The sequence below is a fragment of the Gorilla gorilla genome, chromosome 20, assembly GCF_029281585.2.
Source record: "Gorilla gorilla gorilla isolate KB3781 chromosome 20, NHGRI_mGorGor1-v2.1_pri, whole genome shotgun sequence".
NCBI classification, from domain to species: domain Eukaryota; kingdom Metazoa; phylum Chordata; class Mammalia; order Primates; family Hominidae; genus Gorilla; species Gorilla gorilla.
In genome coordinates this window covers 69,307,420-69,326,102 of record NC_073244.2, presented here as the reverse complement: position 1 = coordinate 69,326,102, position 18,683 = coordinate 69,307,420, and the positions used below count along the sequence as shown (strand labels likewise).

At 41.9% G+C, this 18,683-nt stretch overlaps 1 protein-coding gene across 1 annotated transcript in view; it reads right to left on the bottom strand.

Moving 5' to 3' along the window:
* Window positions 1-209: 209 nt before the first annotated feature.
* ZNF264 (zinc finger protein 264) overlaps window positions 210-18,683 on the bottom strand; it is a 31,225-nt gene continuing 12,751 nt past the window's right edge. Inside the window, exons 3-4 of the mRNA XM_004061533.4 lie at window positions 17,282-17,377; window positions 210-11,715 (exon numbers count right to left, since the gene is read on the bottom strand). Of these exons, the coding sequence (XP_004061581.2) occupies window positions 10,088-11,715; window positions 17,282-17,377 (1,724 nt within the window). The 3' untranslated portion in view covers window positions 210-10,087. The remainder of the gene's footprint in view (window positions 11,716-17,281; window positions 17,378-18,683) is intronic.

Sequence of the window (18,683 nt, the reverse complement as noted above, 5' to 3'; positions counted from 1 at the left end):
AAACCCAAACACACTACTGAACATTGCAGAGGCACTCCAGCTTCCCACAATCGAGACAGGAAAGGCCATGCTGCGGTATGATAAAAAGGGTGCTGTGCAATTCCCACAAGCCAGATTCCCGTGGGTCTCCAACATCCCGTCTCTGTAGGGGACCTCTTGGCTGGAGTCAGCTGTTCAACTCCTCCAAAGTAAAACTCAGGCACCCATGATTCCAATAACATACTCTTTAATCGCAAGTTATCTGCATTTAATAATGCAGAAATTATAAACCCATATTATTTAAATCTCCCCCACTGAAGCCATGAACTAGTTTCAAAAGCAGCAACAAAAGGATGACAAATTGTTTACATATATAATATAGAAATACACATTGAACTGGCAATAACATCTTTACAAAGGTGAACAAAGGGAGTACCTGCAAGTCGCACCACTTGTAGCCATACATATATATTCATACACGTGTATATGTGTGTGTGTGTGTATAGCTTGAAGTGGTCCATATGTACACACACATATACATATATATATAGAGAGAGAGAGAGAGAACGCGAGCAGACTAGGTCCTTTCTTGAAAGACTCTCTCTGTACCTTTTCATCACTAAATTAAATCTCTAGGCTAGGGTGTTCATAAGTTCCACTGTAACTTAGGATTTTCTTTTTCCTCTTAACAAAACTGAGGAATTTTTTTTTTTTTTTTTTTTTTTTTTTTGAGACAGAGTCTCACTCTGTCACCCAGGCTGCAGTGCAGTGGCATGATCTCGGCTCACTGCAACTTCTGCCTTCCAGGTTCAAGCGATTTTCCTGCCTCAGCCTCCCAAGTAGCTAGGACTAAATGCATGCACCACTACGCCCGGCTAATTTTTCATTTTTGTAGAGATGGGATTTCACCATGTTGGCCAGGCTGGTCTCAAACTCCTGACCTCAAGTGATCCACCCGCCTCAGCCTCCCAAAAGTGCTGGGATCACAGGCGTGAGCCACCTGAATTTATTACAATCATTACGTAAGCCTTCACCACAAAGTCATGACCACTATTTTTTTGCTGAAAAAAAATTATTTGCTTAATGTTACGTAAATTTGACTTATATAGCATTTTAGTACCACTTAAGTCACTGTATAAAACAGCAGGTTGGAGACTGCTATCCTTTTGAGTTTGCAAAGTTCACCCTTGCTGGAGTGTGGGACCTTAGATTTTGGGAGGTTTACTACTGCTCCACCCACCCAAAACAGGAGTAGCTCAGTGCCCTGTTTTTCGGTGCCTTTTCTTCCCCCCAGCTGAAAGGGGGATAACGTTTTCAGCTGAAAAGCTGAACCCCTGCTAACCTTCTGGAAGTCCAGAATTGTGGGATGTGCTAGAAAACATGCCCAATAAAAACCCTGGCACTGAGTCTCTAATAAGCTTCCCAGTGGACATATAGCATGTGTTGTCATAAGTACCAGATGGAACTTAAATAAGGCACATCCTGTGACTTCATTGAAACAAGACTCAAAAGATTGTGCCTGGTTTTCTCTGAATTTTGGCTTTTTCCCTTTACTATTTGCTTTGTATTTTTTTGCTGTAGTAAATCATAGCTGTTGAGTATGACAGAATGCTGAGACCTGAGTCTTCTCAGCAAATCATCAAACCTGGGGGTGTTCTTGAGGATCCCAAGACAGTCATTCATAACAATTTCTAAAATCATGTACATCTGTCCAAAAAAGCCCAGGTAGGCCAGGTGCGGTGGCTCACGCCTGTAATCCCAGCACTTTGGGAGGCCGAGGCGGGTGGATCATGAAGTCAGGAGATGGAGACCATCCTGGCCAACATGGTGAAATCCCACCACTACTAAAAATACAAAAATTAGCTGGGTGTGGTCGTAGGCACCTGTAGTCCCAGCTACTCAGGAGGCTGAGGCAGGAAAATCGCTTGAACCCGGGAGGCAGAGGCTGCTGTGAGCCAAGATCACGCCACTGCTCACCAGCATGGATGACAGAGTGAGACTCCATCTCAAAACAAACAAACAAAAAAAGCCCAGGTAGATTATCTTTGAGGTCAAGGTATGTCATACATGGTACCACCTATATGCACAGCTTCATAGCAAACATTCTGTTAGGGAACCAAAAATTGCAATAAAGGCTGGGTGTGGTGGCTCATGCCTGTAATGCCAGCACTTCGGGAGGCCGAGGCGGGTGGATCACCTGAGGTCAGGAGTGCGAGACCAGCCTGGCCAACATGGTGAAACCCCGTGTCTACAAAAAATACAAAAATTAGCCGAGCATGGTGGCCCATGCCTGTAATCCCAGCTACTTGGGAGGCTGAGGCAGGAGAATTGCTTGAACATGGGGGGATGGAGGTTGCAGTGAACTGAGATCGCACCACTGCACTTCAGTCTGGGTGGCAGAGTGTGAGACTCTGTGTCTCAAACAACAACAAAATTGCAATAAAAATACCTTTGCTGTGTGTGGCCATTCACCCAAACACACACATATATGGAGGGTCTACTAAAAAAAAAGGTGGAATGAACACAATGGGGCAGTGGCTGGATGTGGGGACGAGGTAAGAGAAAAAGAGGTGGCTGCAATGTGGCTTGGGCAACAAGATTCAAATTTGGGAAATTCACCCTGATCTTTAGGCACTTCAAACACTCCTAAAGCCAGATGCATGTCTTACTGCTTCCCTACTCAGTTTTCCCACTCCCCTGTCCTCAAACCCAGACACTGTATCTTCTACATAGTTACAACAGATATTTGCACCCATTAAAGAGTGGCTTTGGTTTACCTTCCTCAAGTTGAAGAAACAGTCAAGATGTATTGTCAAATGAGAGTAACAGATTATAGCACTGTTGAATCAACTTTAGTAAAAATAGTGACCGGAAAACAAACCCCCCAACATGAGAAGCAATAAAGTGGTTAAAGACATGAATTCTGAAGCCAGTCTATGTGGCCTCCCATTCCTAAATCCAAACTTCGTAACTGTGTAACCTTGGGTAAATTCTTAACCTGAGCCTATCTATATTCTGCTCTGCAAAATGGAGGAAACAACATTACCTACCACACACAGATGCTGTAAATGTTGAAAGAGCTGATGCATGTAAAACATTCACAACAATGTCTCATACATAGCCACACGACATTCGCCTGCTCTCATTATAATTATGGGTGCATCCCCACGGCCAGGGCCATGGCCACATAGACACGCATACAGGCTCAGTGTTTACAAATGAAGAGAAAGTGCAGAAGATGCCCAGTGGGCCACAGACGTGAGAAACATCCAGTCTGGAGACAGTTTTGGGAAATTCTGTAGATCATTGAAAGTAAATGTCTTCAGCAGGAACCATCTGATTCACAGAGCTCATGGCAAGTGAAAAAGCAATGACCAATGATGGATTCTGGGAAACAAAAATGTTTAAGAGTTGGAAGGAAGACACAGACCCTCTGGAGGAGAAAGACAGCAACTTTCAAGAACCAAGAAAGAAGTTTTGGCTCAGAGCGGTGGTCAGCAGCACAAAGTTCTAACAAGGAAGTAAGAGGACAAATGATGGAAGCCCTCCTGTAGCTGTCCGTGGAGTGAGGGAAATGAGAAGGGGCGAGGACGGGTAGTGTGCAGAACAACTACACAGACCATGTCTGCGGGAGACAGAAGAAATGGGCAGAGACTGATGGACAAGCAGGGTGAAATCCATTTGCGGATGAGGATAGAGACTTGAATATAGATACAGATTATGGGGGAAAAATCTGGTTATCAGAGACAAGTTAAAGACTAGGCGAGGAAGTATGACAGAGAGCCTAAAAAAGATTGGGCAGGAGGTAGGAAAATGTGTCCAATAACAAAAGGCAAGAGTGATCCTGGAAGAGAGGTGACTCCTTCCTGAGGATACAACAAGGCATAGAGAGCTAGAGAATTTTTTTTTTTTTTTGAGATGGAGTCTTGCTCTGTCGCCCAGGCTGGAGTGCAGTGGCACGATCTCAGCTCACTGCAGAGAGCTAGGGAATTTTACAAATGTTCCATGGAGAACATGACTCTGAAAAATCTGCAGATCACTCTCAGTTGTAAGATCTGTTCATAGAAATATTGGTGTAGCACAACTCAGAAGACTGCGGGCTTTCTATTCCCCCAGATAGTTTAACATTTCTATTCAAACGTCAAGACAAACCACCAGAGAACCATGACTTTGGAATATAGTTGTCTATTCTCTGAGAGTCTTTCTTTGGCGTTAAAAAATAAGCAAAGAAACAGAAGGTGTACAAAAGAACCCACCCAATGGAAATTAAACAACTGGAAAATACAAAACCAAAATGAAAACTCACTGCACAAACTCAACAGATTAGGTATGACAAAGAAAACAATCAGTGAGAACCATGGAAGGTCAATAGCAATTAATCAATATTAACAAGACAGAAAATAGACTGGAAAAAGAAAAAAGATGAGAGCCTGAAGGACCCATGGGAGTGTAAAACAAGATCTGCCACTCACGTTATTGAAGTCCCTAAAAAAGACAAGACTGGAGGGTGAAAAAATATTTGAAGAAATAATAGTTGAAAGTTCCCCAAATTTTGCAAAAGGCATAATCCTACAGATCAAAAAGCTGGGCAAGCACCAGGGAGCGCCAAATAGAACACACCCAAAAACTTCCATGCCACGCACATCATAGCCAAACTTCTGAACACTAGAGACAATGAAAAACACTTTGAATGAAGCTTGACAGAACTGATGCATTGTAAAATAGGGAATGATTATTTGAATGGTAGTAGGTTTATTATATTAAACAATAATGTACAGAACAGAGAGATACATCTCTGAAGTCTAAAAGAAAACAACTGCCACCTCTGAATCTTATATTCCACAAAAATATTCTTTGGGAATGAAGGAAACATAAAGACATCTTTAGAGGAAGGAAAACAAAGAACATTTGCTACTCTAGAAGAAAGGCTACAGTCAAGTTCAGTGTATAACTGAAAAGAAATGTTAATAGAAGGTTTGGGATTTCAAGAAAGAAGAATGAACAATGGAATGGGTAAAGAGGTCAACAGACAGGCCGAGGTGGGCGGATCACAAGGTCAGCAGTTCGAGACCAGCCTGAGCAACATGGTGAAACCCCGTCTCTACTAAAAATACAAAATTAGCTGGGTGTGGCGGCGCACACCTGTAATCCCAGCTACTCAGGAGGCTGAGGCAGGAGAATCGCTTGAACCCAGGAGGCGGAGGTTGCAGTGAGCCAAGATCGTGCCACTGCACTCCAGCCTGGGTGACAGAGTGAGACTCTGTCTCTTTAAAAAAAAAAAAAAAAAAAAAGGTCAAGAGACAATGTTTCTCATGATGTTTTGTAAAATACGTGTGAGAGATAAAGTAAAAATTACATCTTGTGGCCGGGCGCAGTGGCTCACACCTGTAATCCCAGCACTTTGTGGGGCCGAGGCGGGTGGATCACGAGGTCAAGAGTTCAAGACCAACCTGGCCAAGATGGTGAAACCCCGTCTCTACTAAAAATACAAAAATTAGCCAGGCGTGGTGGCGGGTGCCTGTAATCCGTTACTAGGGAAGCTGAGGCAGTTAATTGCTTGAACCTGGGAGGCAGAGGTTGCAGAGAGCCGAGATCGCATCACAGCACTCCAGCCTGGGTGACAGAGTGAGACTTGGTCTCAAAAAAAAAAAAAAAAAAAAAAAGGAAAAGAAAAATTACATCTTGCAACATAGTGCTCAATTTTTGAAGAGGAATTACTATTACTTAAGATAGTTACATTAGTAGGTAAGCTAAAGGAACCTAATGGAAGTAAAGTGCTAAATTGCTGATAACTTATTAAACTGTCATAAGTTATATATTTACACTGTAATAGTAGAACAATCACTAAAAAATGCAGATATATACAGACAGTCCCTGACTTAGGATGGTTCAACTTACTACTTGACTTTACAATGGTGCGAATGCGACATGCATTCAGTAGAAACCACACTTGAATTTTTATTTAAAATTCTTTGCAGTAACTTTATTATAAAGTAGGCCTTGTGTTAGATGATTTTGCCCAACTGCAGGCTAATGTAAATTTTCTGAGCATTCTGAAGGCAAGATCAGCTATGATGTTCAGCAGGGTAGATGTATTAAACGCATATTTGACATAGTATTTTCAACTTGCAATGGGTTGTGACATAACCCCATCATAAGTCAAGGAGGATCTATACTAAAAAAACACTACATATGTATCAAATCAAATTATTAAAAAAAAAAAGTTGAAGTAACCTATAGGAAGACTAGTAAACAACCCCAAATAACAGAGGAACAATAAAAAAGAACACAAAAATCATTTAAGGGCACACTTAAGCCCTAAAATATCAATAATTATTTTAATGTAAATCATTTCAATATACCAATTAAGAGAGAAATATGCAGAATGAATAAAAAAAGCATGGCCTGAGTATATGCTGTTCAAAGAAACTGACTTCATAAGTAATGATACAGGTAAGCTTTAAAATAAAATGAAGAAATATTAACCATGCAAACATTAATCAAAATATGCAGGAGTCACTATGAGAATATCAGGTAAAGTATTGACAAGACTATTAAAAGGCAAAAAAATGACATCACATATTGACAGAAGAGTCAATTCACCACGAAGACTTGGTAAACCTACATGTATATGTACCAAACAATACAGCTTTGAACTTTGCGAAACAAAAAGTGATAGAACTTGAAAGAGCAACACACTTCCACAATCATGTTCAGGACTTTTTGTTGTTGTTGTTGAGACAGAGTCTCGCTCTGTTGCCCAGGCTGGAATGCAGTGGTGAGATCTCAGCTCACTGCAACCTCTGCCTCCCACATTCAAGCGATCCTCCTGCCTCAGCCCCCCAGCAGCTGGGATTACAGGCACACGCCACCATGCCTGGCTAATTTTTGTATTTTTAGTAGGCGGGGTTTTGCCATGTTGGCCAGGCTGGTCTCGAACTCCTGGCCTCAGGTGATCCACCTGCCTCAGTGGTCTCAAAGTGCTAGGATTACAGGCGTGAGCCACTGCACCCGGCCTATGTTCAGGACTTCAACACCCCTCTGAGCAACTGACAGAAATGCTGGACAGAAAATCAGCAAGGACATAGCTGACTTGAATAACAATGAGCAGGATCATAGAGACATTTATAGAAACTCCACCCAGTAACAGCAGAACACCCATTCTTTTCAAGCAGCTATACGAAACAAGATAGACCCTATCCTGGGTCATAAAAAAATGTTAACACATTTAAACAGTCAGATCAAACATGGAACAAATTAGAAATCAGTAACAAATATGCCAAACACAAGAAAATTAAACATACTATTAAATAATTCATGGCTAAGAGAGAATGTCTTAAAAAATAAAAACAACTATTAGAATTAAAATGTAATGAAAACATTAAAACTTGTGGGATCAAACCAATAGTGATATGAGGTAAGTTTATACAATGTAATGCTTACATTAAAAAAGCAAAAAAATCTCAAATCAATAATCTAAAAACCCACCTTGAAAAGTTACAAAGAGCCAAATACAACCAAAGCAAGTGGAATATAATACAGATCAGAGCAGAAATCAAAGAAATCAAGAATAGAGACAAATCATTAATATAAAGTGCTAGTTCTCTGAAGTGAGAGATGAAGCAAAAATTACATCTTTCAGCATGATGCGCAATAAAACTGATAAATGTCTAAGAAGACTCAATCATAAAATGAGTATGCACATTTTAAATATTAAAAATAAAATGATGTAAGTGCAGATCCTGCTATCAAAAGAATAAGGGAGTGCTACAAATACAGATGAAATATTCCTTCAACAGGACAGACTATCAAAATTTATTACACAAGAAATAGATACTTCGAATAGTTCTACCTATCCAATAAAATAAATATGTAATTTAAAAGCCTCCAGAAGAAAAATCTCTGGCCCAATGGTTGACTAGAGGTCATCAAACATGACAAGAACAAATAACACCAATTCTACACAGTCTTCCAAAAATTAGAAGAGAACTCCTTCCAATTCATGTTGAAAGGTCAAGATCACCTAGACATCAAAACCACACATAAGACATTCAGAACATAAGAAACAAAAGAAAAAAGAACTACACATTATTAGCCAATAAATTAGAGGAATATTTCCTCAACAAAATACAAACAAAGGGAATGATGTCAAATGATATATAAAAACAATTATACTCTACAAACAAGTATGGTTTATTCTAAGGATGCAAGGCTGGCTCAATATTCAAAACTCGATCAAAGCAATACATTCCATCAATAGGATGTAGAAGGAAAATAGCATAATGACATCAACTGGTGGAGAAAAAGCACTGAACAAAATTCCACACTTATTCATAGCAACACAGAGTCTCAGAAAACTGGCAACAGAGGAAATTTTTTACCCTTATAGAGGACATATGTTTTATAAAACTTACATTATACTTCATGATGAAAAACTGAACATGCTGTGCACTGTGGCTCACGCCTGTAATCCCAGCACTTTGGGAGACCCAGGCAAGCAGATTGCTTGAGCCCAGGAGTTCAAGACCAGCCTGGGCACCATGGTGAAACCCTGTCTCTACCAAAAAATACAAAAATTAGCTGGGACTGGTGGTGCATGCTTGTAGTACCAGCTACTGGGGGGTGGTGAGGGCTGAGGTGGGGGATCACTTGAGCCCAGGAACTTAAGGCTATGGTGAGACAAGATCGTGCCACTGCACTCCAGCCTGGGTGACAGAGCGAGACCCTGTCTCAAACAAAAAACAAAAAAAACAAAAAACTGAACATTGTCCCCCCTACTATTAGGAACCAGGTAAGGATGGCCTTTCTCACTATTCCTATTCAACGCTATAATGGAAGTCCCAGCTTGTGCAATGCAATAAGACAAACAAAAAGGAAATAAAAGGTATATTACAGGTAAGATGAAAGATAAAAAATGGTCTGTATTTGCAGATGATATTTCTATATAGAAAATTCCAAGGATTCTGTCAAAAGAAATAGCTAAAAATAATAAGTGAACTCAATAAGGTTGCAGGGTAGCAAAACAATGTCCAAAAATATTATATTTCTGTATACTACCAAAAATTGTGTGCAATTCAAAGTTCAAACATCAATGCCATTTACAATCACTCAAATTACACACACACACAAACAAAAAAGCACCCTAGGATGCAAATTCTAACAAAAATGCATAGGGATCTATATGCTGAAAATTTTTAACATTAATGAAATACTTTAAGGAATGCTTAACTATTATAAATTAAGAGGCCTACTCCTGCACTCATGAACTACAAGACCCAACATAGTAAAGACACCAATTCTTAACAGATTAATCCAGACTTAACTCAATTTCTGTAAAAATCTGAACAAGACTGTTTAGTAAATAAGTACAAACTAATCCTAAAAAGTATATGGAATGTCAAAGGAACTAGAAATGCTGTCGATTTTAAATAAGAGCAAAGAAGAATCACTTTACTCAATTTAAAAATTTACCACTGACATTTTGAGCTAAGTAATTTTTAAAAATTTAACAAATAAAAATTTACCGTATGGCTACAATGAAGTAAACCAAAAGATGGGCATCAAGACAAAAGCCTGAATGTTAACATGTGTATCCTTACTGACTTAAACGTGAGTATTTCATGGCTCAAGCCCCCTAAGTTGTTATAAAGTTATGCTTCTCAAGAGTAAGTACTATTGTGGAATACAGAAGATGTGCGATTAAAGTTTGCATACTTTTCCTAAACTAACTGTTCTGACACTGGTTAGCAATAAATGTACATACAAGCACATAAAGGGTCAAGGTCCTTTACCTTGAAACATTTCCCTTCCCCCAAATACACTAAGAAATCCATGACAAAGCGCCATAGGCTTGGCAGAGAAGCCTGAAAAGATCTGTGCTTGCATTTCATTTTTTCTATGTCTCCTCCTCCTTTTAAAAATAATTCCTGAGATAACATTGCACTGTAAACTAAGGAGAAAGATGCAGCTGAAGGTTCTCCTATGTGCACAATAACCACTGGGTCTCTCTCCAGGATAAATGATCAGATGGAGAATAAGGCTCTAGACTGAATGAATTTCTGATATGACTCTTCAGATGACAAGTAATATTCAGCAACAGAAGGTTTTCTCACAGTGAAGACACTTGTGGGGTTTCTCTTTGGTATGGTTGATCAGATGCAGAGGAAGATGTTTCCTCTGGCAAAATATTTGCCTCAGTGGTTACATTCAAAAAATCCTTCCCTAAAAGAAGTTCTCGAAGGGTAACTGAGGTTTGTCCACTTGTAAAAGGTCTTCCCACATCTGTCACACTGATGGGATTTTTCCCAGTATGCATCCTTTGATGCTGAGTGAGGGACGAGCTGCGACTGAAGGCCTTTCCACATTCACTACATTTATAGGGCTTCTCTCCAGTGTGGATAATGGCATGTCGAATGAGGTTTGTGCTCCAGCAAAACGATTTCCCACACTCAACACATTCATAGGGCTTCTCTCCACTATGAATCCGCTTGTGCCTTGTGAGGCCTGACATGCGGGTGAAGGCCTTTCCACACTCCACGCACTCATAGGGCTTCTCTCCAGTGTGGATGCTGAAGTGGCGAATGAGGTCCTTCCGATTGCTAAAGGCTTTCCCACACTCTTTGCACTCGAAAGGCTTTTCTCCAGTGTGAGCCCTTTTATGCAAGATAAAAGTAGAGCAGTGGGTGAAGGCCTTTCCACATTCACTGCACACGAAGGGCTTCTCCCCAGTGTGAATCCGCTGGTGCCTCTTGAGGTAGGATCGGTGGTTGAAAGCCTTCCCACACTCGAGGCACTCAAAGGGCTTCTCTCCAGTGTGGATGACATAGTGGTGAATCAGGGCTGCACTCTCCAAGAAGACCTTCCCACATTCACTGCACTCATAGGGCTTCTCCCCGGTATGAGTCTGCTGGTGCCACATGAGGTATGACCTGTGTTTGAAGACCTTGCCACACTCCAAGCACTCATAGGGATTCTCACCACTGTGGACAACATAGTGCCGGAGAAAACCTGGCCTATGTCGAAAGACTTGGCCACATTCTGTGCACACAAAGGATTTTTCTCCAGTGTGTCTCCTGTTATGCAAGACAAAATTGGAGCGGTGGGTGAAGGCCTTTCCGCATTCGTTGCACTTGTAAGGCTTCTCTCCACTGTGAATCCGCTGGTGCTGGGTAAGGTATGACTTGCGGTTGAAGGCCTTTCCACACTCCATGCACTCATAGGGCCTCTCCCCAGTGTGGATCATGTGATGTTGCAGGAGATGTGTGCTCTTAATAAAGGTTTTCCCACATTCTGTGCATTCATAGGGCTTAACTCCAGAGTGAATTTTCTCATGTCCAGCAAGGAGGTGTTTCTTGTTAAATACTTTTCCACATTCACTGCATTTAAAGTTATTTTCCTCTTCCTGAATCATGGGATCTTTACCTGACTCACATGAGTTATGGCTATGGACTGTATCTCCTGGAGAGACTTGCTCCTGTCCAATCCTTGAACACACACCATCAGCTGTCCCTAAACCATCACATTCAGGGCTCATCTTCCCAGGAGACTTCTCCTGGGGATCTATTCCTGGTCTGAAGTGTCCTTCCTGCATTTCTGATAGCCCATCCTGATCCTCGGCTTGCCCCAACTGTGAGTCCACTGAGTTTCCTTGTGTCACTTGTCCCTGAAGTGAGATTCCCTCTGACAAGGCTGGCTCACAAGTGGTAGGTTCTGTGGTCTTAGGTTTTCCTTTGTCGCCTGAAAGAAATCCAGCACACAAAAGGGCCTGTTAGTAAAGGACAACATGGAAAAAAGAATATTACCATTTCTGTGAAAAACCATAGATAAAAATATAGCCTCTGTGTTTGCTATTTTCTGTATCTCAAATTCTTGGGTTTGCAATTTCTTTCTATCCTGGTCCTTGGACTCGGGATATTCTGAAAGGGAGACCTAGGGGCAGAGGCTGGGTCAGGAGACAATGCGTCTGTTCGTGGAGCCACCTTCACAATTACAGATTGGACCTGGATAGACAGAGTAACGATGATACCGTGCATGGTAAGCTTCCTGTAAGCAACTAAGCAAGGACATGCTGTGTTGCTACAAGAACACGAGGAAGGAGCACCTAATGAGCCCACATGGAAGACAGGAAGTGAGTAACAAAAATTAATCCCCAAAGAGAAGTACGCTTTTCGTGTGAAGTCATGGAAAGTAACCTGTAAACACTGAGTAGTTCCAAAATGTTTTTACTTATGGTGGGACCCAATGGCCCTATCTGACAGTTTATGTAAACGGAGAACTCATTATGGAGTCCTCCACAGTTTATCCTGAAGAGATGACTCAGGTTAAGGTCTGGCCACTCCAGAAAGCTAAACCACGTGATTAGATGGTTAGGGCTTAAGTCATAATTTAAACGCTGAATCTCTGGAAAGGATGGCACGCTGGAGACCGAGCCACACAGGTGATGAGACAATCAACTGTGGTTGTGTAATGAAGCTTCAGTACAATTCTGGACAACGAAGAGCTGGTGAGTTTCCTGGGTTAGCAACATTCTAAGCTCATATTGCCATATGCCAGACTGGGGCACAGTGAGTTCCTGAAAACACTGAGGCTTTGTGTTGGGAACCTTTCCAACCCAACATTCTGTGTCACTTCTAATTTGTTCCCTCTGTCTGTAATAAACATGACTGTAACTAAAACAGGTTTTAGAGAATTTTGTGAGTCTAAAGCTAATTAGTGAACCTGACAATGGCTTTGGGACCCAAACTTGTAGTCCGTGTCAGAAGAGTTAGACAGACCTGGTAGTCTTAGAGGACTGTGTCCTTAACCTTGAGCTTGGCTAATCCTGGGTAGGAAGAAATCAGTTTTCCAGTAAGAGGTGCTCAATGAAGTGAGTCCTATGCTTGTGAAGAAGAGTTGCCATAAAGAGAAAGCAGGAAGGACACTGGACACTGTAGTCTTAAGAGACTGAAAGTACAAAGAAACTGCAGGATGGTGTTGATGACAATCCAGGGACAGAGGGGAGGCTGATTCCCATGATTCCGAGCTGGGTGACAGTGAAGGTCATATGACTGATGTTGTATCAATTGAAGGCTCATAAGGAAAGAGGTAAGAGGACCTGGCTTGACACAATGAGTCTTGTATGCCCGAGGAACAGCCTGGTGAAAAGATTAGCACCATACACATGACCAATGGCCAGGCTGCTGTGTATGGTGCTCATCTTTTCACCTCAGCCCCCCAAAGCCTGTAATCCTAGTGCTTTGGGAGGCCGAGGGGAGCAGATTACTTGAGCCCAGAAGTTTTAGACCACTCTGAGAAACACGGCAAGCTCCCATCTCTAAAAAAAATTTTTTAAAAACAAAACTAAAAACACATTAGCCAGGCATGGTGGTGCAAGCCTGTGTAGTCCCAACTACTCGGGAGGCTGACATGGGAGGATTGCTTCAGCCGCAAAATTCAAGACTGCAGCAAAGTATGACTGTGCCACTGCACCCAGCTTGGGCAACAGAGCAAGACCTTGTCTCTTAAAAACAAACAAAAAACCCCAAATACACATGATCAAGATGAAGAAAATTATAAAATCTTATTTGAAGACAATAAAGATGATCTATATCAATGAAGAATTTAATAATACGAACTGACAATTCGACCCAAATTATATAAATTCAATATAATTCCCTGTAAAATACCAACTATACTTAACTATGGAACTTGATGGTCTGTTAAATTAAGGAAACGAAGCTAGAAAAATTGGGTAGCCACATGGAGAACGAAAATAACTGCATTGCTATCACACTATGTATTCCAAATCAACCTCACTGAAAAAATGTCAAATGCCAAGTTTTAAAACTTTTAGAATAAAATATATTTTTAATATTGAGGTAAACCAACATTTTTTATACAAGACAAAAAAATCATTAATTATATAAGAAAAGTCATAAGTTAGACTACAGTAAATTAAGACCTTTTGGAGAAAGATACTTTAAAGAGAGTAAGAGAACAAAATTAAAAACTAGAAAATATTTTTCAGCATATATAAGTGATAAAAGGTAAGGATAAGAATGTACAAAGAACCCCTACCAAGCAGAGAAAGGAAAACAGGTTAATGGAAATAGGCATTTATCATAAAATAAAAAATGATTTCTATTTTCACAGAAGAAAATATAAATCAACCAAAAATCATAGTAAGTTGCTAAAACATTACAGCAGTGAAAGAAAGGGAAATCAAGAACACGAGACTATTCTGTGTCCATTTGATAAGAAAACATTGATAAGCCTTATAATGGAAAGGATATGGGACAACGGAACCTCTCTTTCCTGGTTAAGTGCAAATTGGCATAAGCTCTTTAGAAAACAAAGGGAATGATCTTGCAAACTTGAGCATTTGCATAGCCTACAAACCAATAATTTCACTCCAAGAATGATCAAAAAATGCACCTCCACAAGTGGAAAATGAAATACATATACGAATATCCATAGTATCACTGTTTTTGTGAATGAAACACAGAAAATTATTATTAATTTTTTTTTGCCTCTGGTTCATGGTCTCTCATGAATTATTTTTATTTATTTATTTTTTTGACACAGGAGCTCACTGTCACCCAGGCTGGAGTGCAGTGGCATGAATAAGATCACTTCAGCCTCGACCTCCTGGGCTCAAGAGATCCTCCCACCTCAGCCTCCTGAATAGCTGGGACCACAGGCATGAGCCACCATGCCCAGCTAATTTTTTTAATTTTGCAGAGACGGGGTCTCACCATGTTTCCCAGGCCGGTCTCAAACTCCTGAGCTCAAGTAATCCTCCCACCTCAGCATCCCAAAGTGCTGGGATTATGGTGTGAGCCATTGTGCCAGCCAAATCTAGACAATTAAAAGCCCGCATAGTAAATGAATGTATCAATGAATATATAAATATATCATGAGCCACAAGCATTTGTTTTATTTTCTTCAATTGTAAGAAACTCGAGGCCGGGCATAGTGGCTTACGCCTGTAATCCCTGCACTTTGGGAGGCCGAAGCAGATGGACTGCTTGAGGCCAGGGATTTCAGACCAGCCTGGGAAACAACAGTGAAACCCTGTCTCTACTAAAAATATGGCCAGGCGCAGTGGCTCACGCCTGTAATCCCAGCACTTTGGAAGGCCGAGGCGGGTGGATCACCTGAGGTCAGGAGTTCGAGACCAGCCTGGCCAACATGGTGAAACCGCATTTTTATTAAAAATACAAAAAAAGCCGGGCATGGTGGCATGCACCTATAATCCCAGCTATTCGGGAGGCTGAGGCAGGAGAATCGCTTGAACCTGGGAGGCGGAGGTTGCAGTAAGCCGAGATTGCGCCATTGTACTCCCACCTGGGCAACAACAGCAAAACTCCATCTCAAAAAACAAAATAAAACAAAAAACAAACAACCGAGCAAACAAAAAACCCACAAAAATTAGCCGGGTGTAATGGCATGCACCTGTAATCCCAGCTACTTGGGAGGCTGAGGCGCAGAGACTGCAGTGAGCCAAGATAGCACCACTGCACTCCAGCCTGGGCTACACAGAGAGACTCTATCTAAAAAAAAAAAAAAGAAAAGAAAAAAGAAGAAACAAGCATATTTTTAGGTTGAGTAGAGAATCACAAAACAAGCAGAATATAAATGAAGAAAGGATGTCCATGAAAGGAAGTGTGTTCTAGACCCTGGTATAGGAATTGGCCATTACTGGGGCAAGACCTCTTCCAGTAAGGAAAAGAGAAGTTGAGATGAACATGTAAGGGCTGCTGATCAAGCAATACAAGACAGTAGACTTTCTTTTCAACCTGAAAGCCTGCTAACACATCAGCACTCACATGCTGAGACATCTGTGCCTGGAGACAAAAACTGTCTAGTTGGCTGGATGCAGGGACTCATGGAGGTGGAGGGGTTGACTTGTCTGAGGTTGGGGCCAGTCCCCTAATCTGCCTGGATGGCAGAACCATTCACGGAAACTTGGGAGGTGGCAGGAGTGAGCCAGATCATGGGTTCCTTGTTAGGCATGTTGAGTTTTGTGCTTTCGAGATTTTCAAGTGCAGATGTGGCACTGAAGAGGGGACAATCTGGAACAGACTGAAGGGCTGAACAGGGACTGCACAGACACTCAGGGTTGGATGAGCAGCTCAAGGAACCCATGCGGGCAGAGGCCAAGGCTCTGCAGTGGCACCAATCCACACACATGACAGATGGCCTCAGTGCCCTCAGCAGCCTGAGTGTGGGACACAGAAGGTCAAATGTCACCCTGAGGTTTTTGGAAAACAGGAGATATAGGAAGACATGGGCAAACTACTGCTTCTCACTGTCTGACTGACACTCAGGGAATGGGTGGAAGAAGAAGGTGGGACAGGCTGATAGGCAGAATATAACGGGAAAGAGAAATTGGGAGAGTAAGAAAGGCCCTATTCCCCAGAGTTCAGAAGGAAATGTAACATAGCATCACTCTTTAAGGTTAATAACGACATTTGGATGAGTCACTTACTATGGCTCAGAAACCATCCAGTTTTATGCATTAATGTATCACGTAACATCTTTAAACTGCCCAATGACATAAAAATGATTTCTAATAACACTTTTCAGGAACAGACTCAATGTAGTGGACTGAGAGTAGGTGCTCACCAAACCTTCTGCTCTTCTCCTTGGACAAGCAGCTCAGCCACATTTCCCAGTCCCATGGACCCAAGCCAAATGCCTAGTTCCTGTGGGTGGAATGTGAGGGGAGTTGGTATTTCTGGAAGTGGGTTGAACTTCCCTTATGCCCTCAATTCTCTGCCAGCTCGAGGACGTTAGGATAATCTTAATGCAACAGGCTGATGACAGAAGGAACCTGGGTCCTGAATAACTGTGTGGTACGGAGCTCCCTGTTGACCCACACAGTCCCTGGTATGAGTGGGAAAGAGTTTTCATATGTGAACCACTGAGATTTTAGAATCTGTCTGATACAGCAGCTACTGTTAACTTAGCTGAAGTTATATACAAAGACAGGAGATCCTGCAACTTCCTCAGGGCCACACAGCAGGTGACTGGCAAGCCACATTTCAGGCCCACACAGTTGGAACCCCTGAACACATCTTAGTTCTTAAATCTCACTCCTTCCCAGGCATGGTGACACTGTGATGGGGCTAGGAGGACAGAGAAAACACAGGTCAAAGGGCTCCATGGCTCTCAAATGGAACATTCTAGCGTGATAGAGTTATATAAGAGTTATATAGAGAGAGGCCACAATGAGAAGCTTCCCAAGAGATTCCAGGGCCAGTGGTCTCCATCCAGTCTCAAGCCAGAAGGGACTCCGACCTGCCCAGATCTTGGCTCCTACCTGGACAGGTGTCTTGGGAGAGGTCTTCCTTCCTGGTCCATGGCTCCTGCCCATGCTCTAGGTGGCAGATCAGCTCAGCTTTGGGAACAGGACACCCTGTTTATGGAGAAAGCAAGTGGACACATGGATGTGGGTGAAAAGAAATAAAGACCTTCAATCTAGTTTGGGACTTCAGGATGGGGACCAGACCTTGGAGTGAAGCTGCTCCTGTGCATGGGAATGAAAAGCTGGCATGTGACCTGGAAACCAAGGGCAGGCCATGTCATGCTGCCACAGAATCTCTACTCCTAATAGTAAGTTGAAAACTAGTATGTATAGGATATAAACATGTCCAGGGGACTGTGCCACACAATTTAAATGCATTATGTAATTCCAAAAGTGAATACTGACAGAGTATCTTAGAGAAAAACTGATGTTAAATATTAAATATTGACTCTTTTCATTCCAAACAAGGTATGTGATTTCATTGATCTAAGTCTTATTTTTTTTACATCCTAAGCAATGTTTTATAATGCTCTTCCTCTAGACTAAAGAAAAAATGAGGATTCCAGCTGAGGATTTTCTCACAGCATCCCCAGGAAGTCCACATCGTGATCAACACCATTTCATTGACAAAGAAACCCAGGCTCAGGAAGTAAAGTGATTTGCTGAAGAGCACAGAACTGGTGAATGGCTGAGTCAGTAAGGCCCAGGTCCTGCCATCTCTGCTGTTGGTGCTGTTTAACCACAAAGCTCCACAACGCTACCCAGAAAGTCCCGGGTCCAGGTATGCCAACGACAGTGATCTTGATGAGGATGACAATAACAGTACTGACGGCAAAAGGATTGCAATGGCTCCCTGCACACAGCGTGGTCTCCCAGGTGCTGTTTTGAGCCCTTTTCACGTAATAACTTTATTAGTCTGTTCTCACGCTGCTAATAAAGACATATCCGAGACTGGGTAATTTATAAAGAAAAAGAGGTTTAAGGGACTCAGTTTCACATGGCTAGGGAGGCCTCACGATCATGACACAAGGCGGAGAAAGGCACATCTTACATGGCAGCAGGCAAGAGGGCATGCGTAGGGGAAACCCCCTTTATAAAACCATCAGATGTCATGAGACTTATGTGCTATCATGACAACAGCATGGGAAAAACCCGTCCCCATGATTCAATTACCTCCCACGACACATGGGGATTATTACAATTCAAGGTGAGATATGGGTGGGGACATAGAGCCAAACCCTATCAATAACCCTTTACCCCAGTAACAACCCTGGGATGCAGATGTGGTAAATCCTCATCTCACCAATGAGAACACTGAGGAACAGACAAGGTCAGTCATTTGACCAAGGCCACACAGTTTTTTTTTTTTTTTTTTTGAGATGGAGTCTCGCTCTGTCGCCCAGGCTGGAGTGCAGTG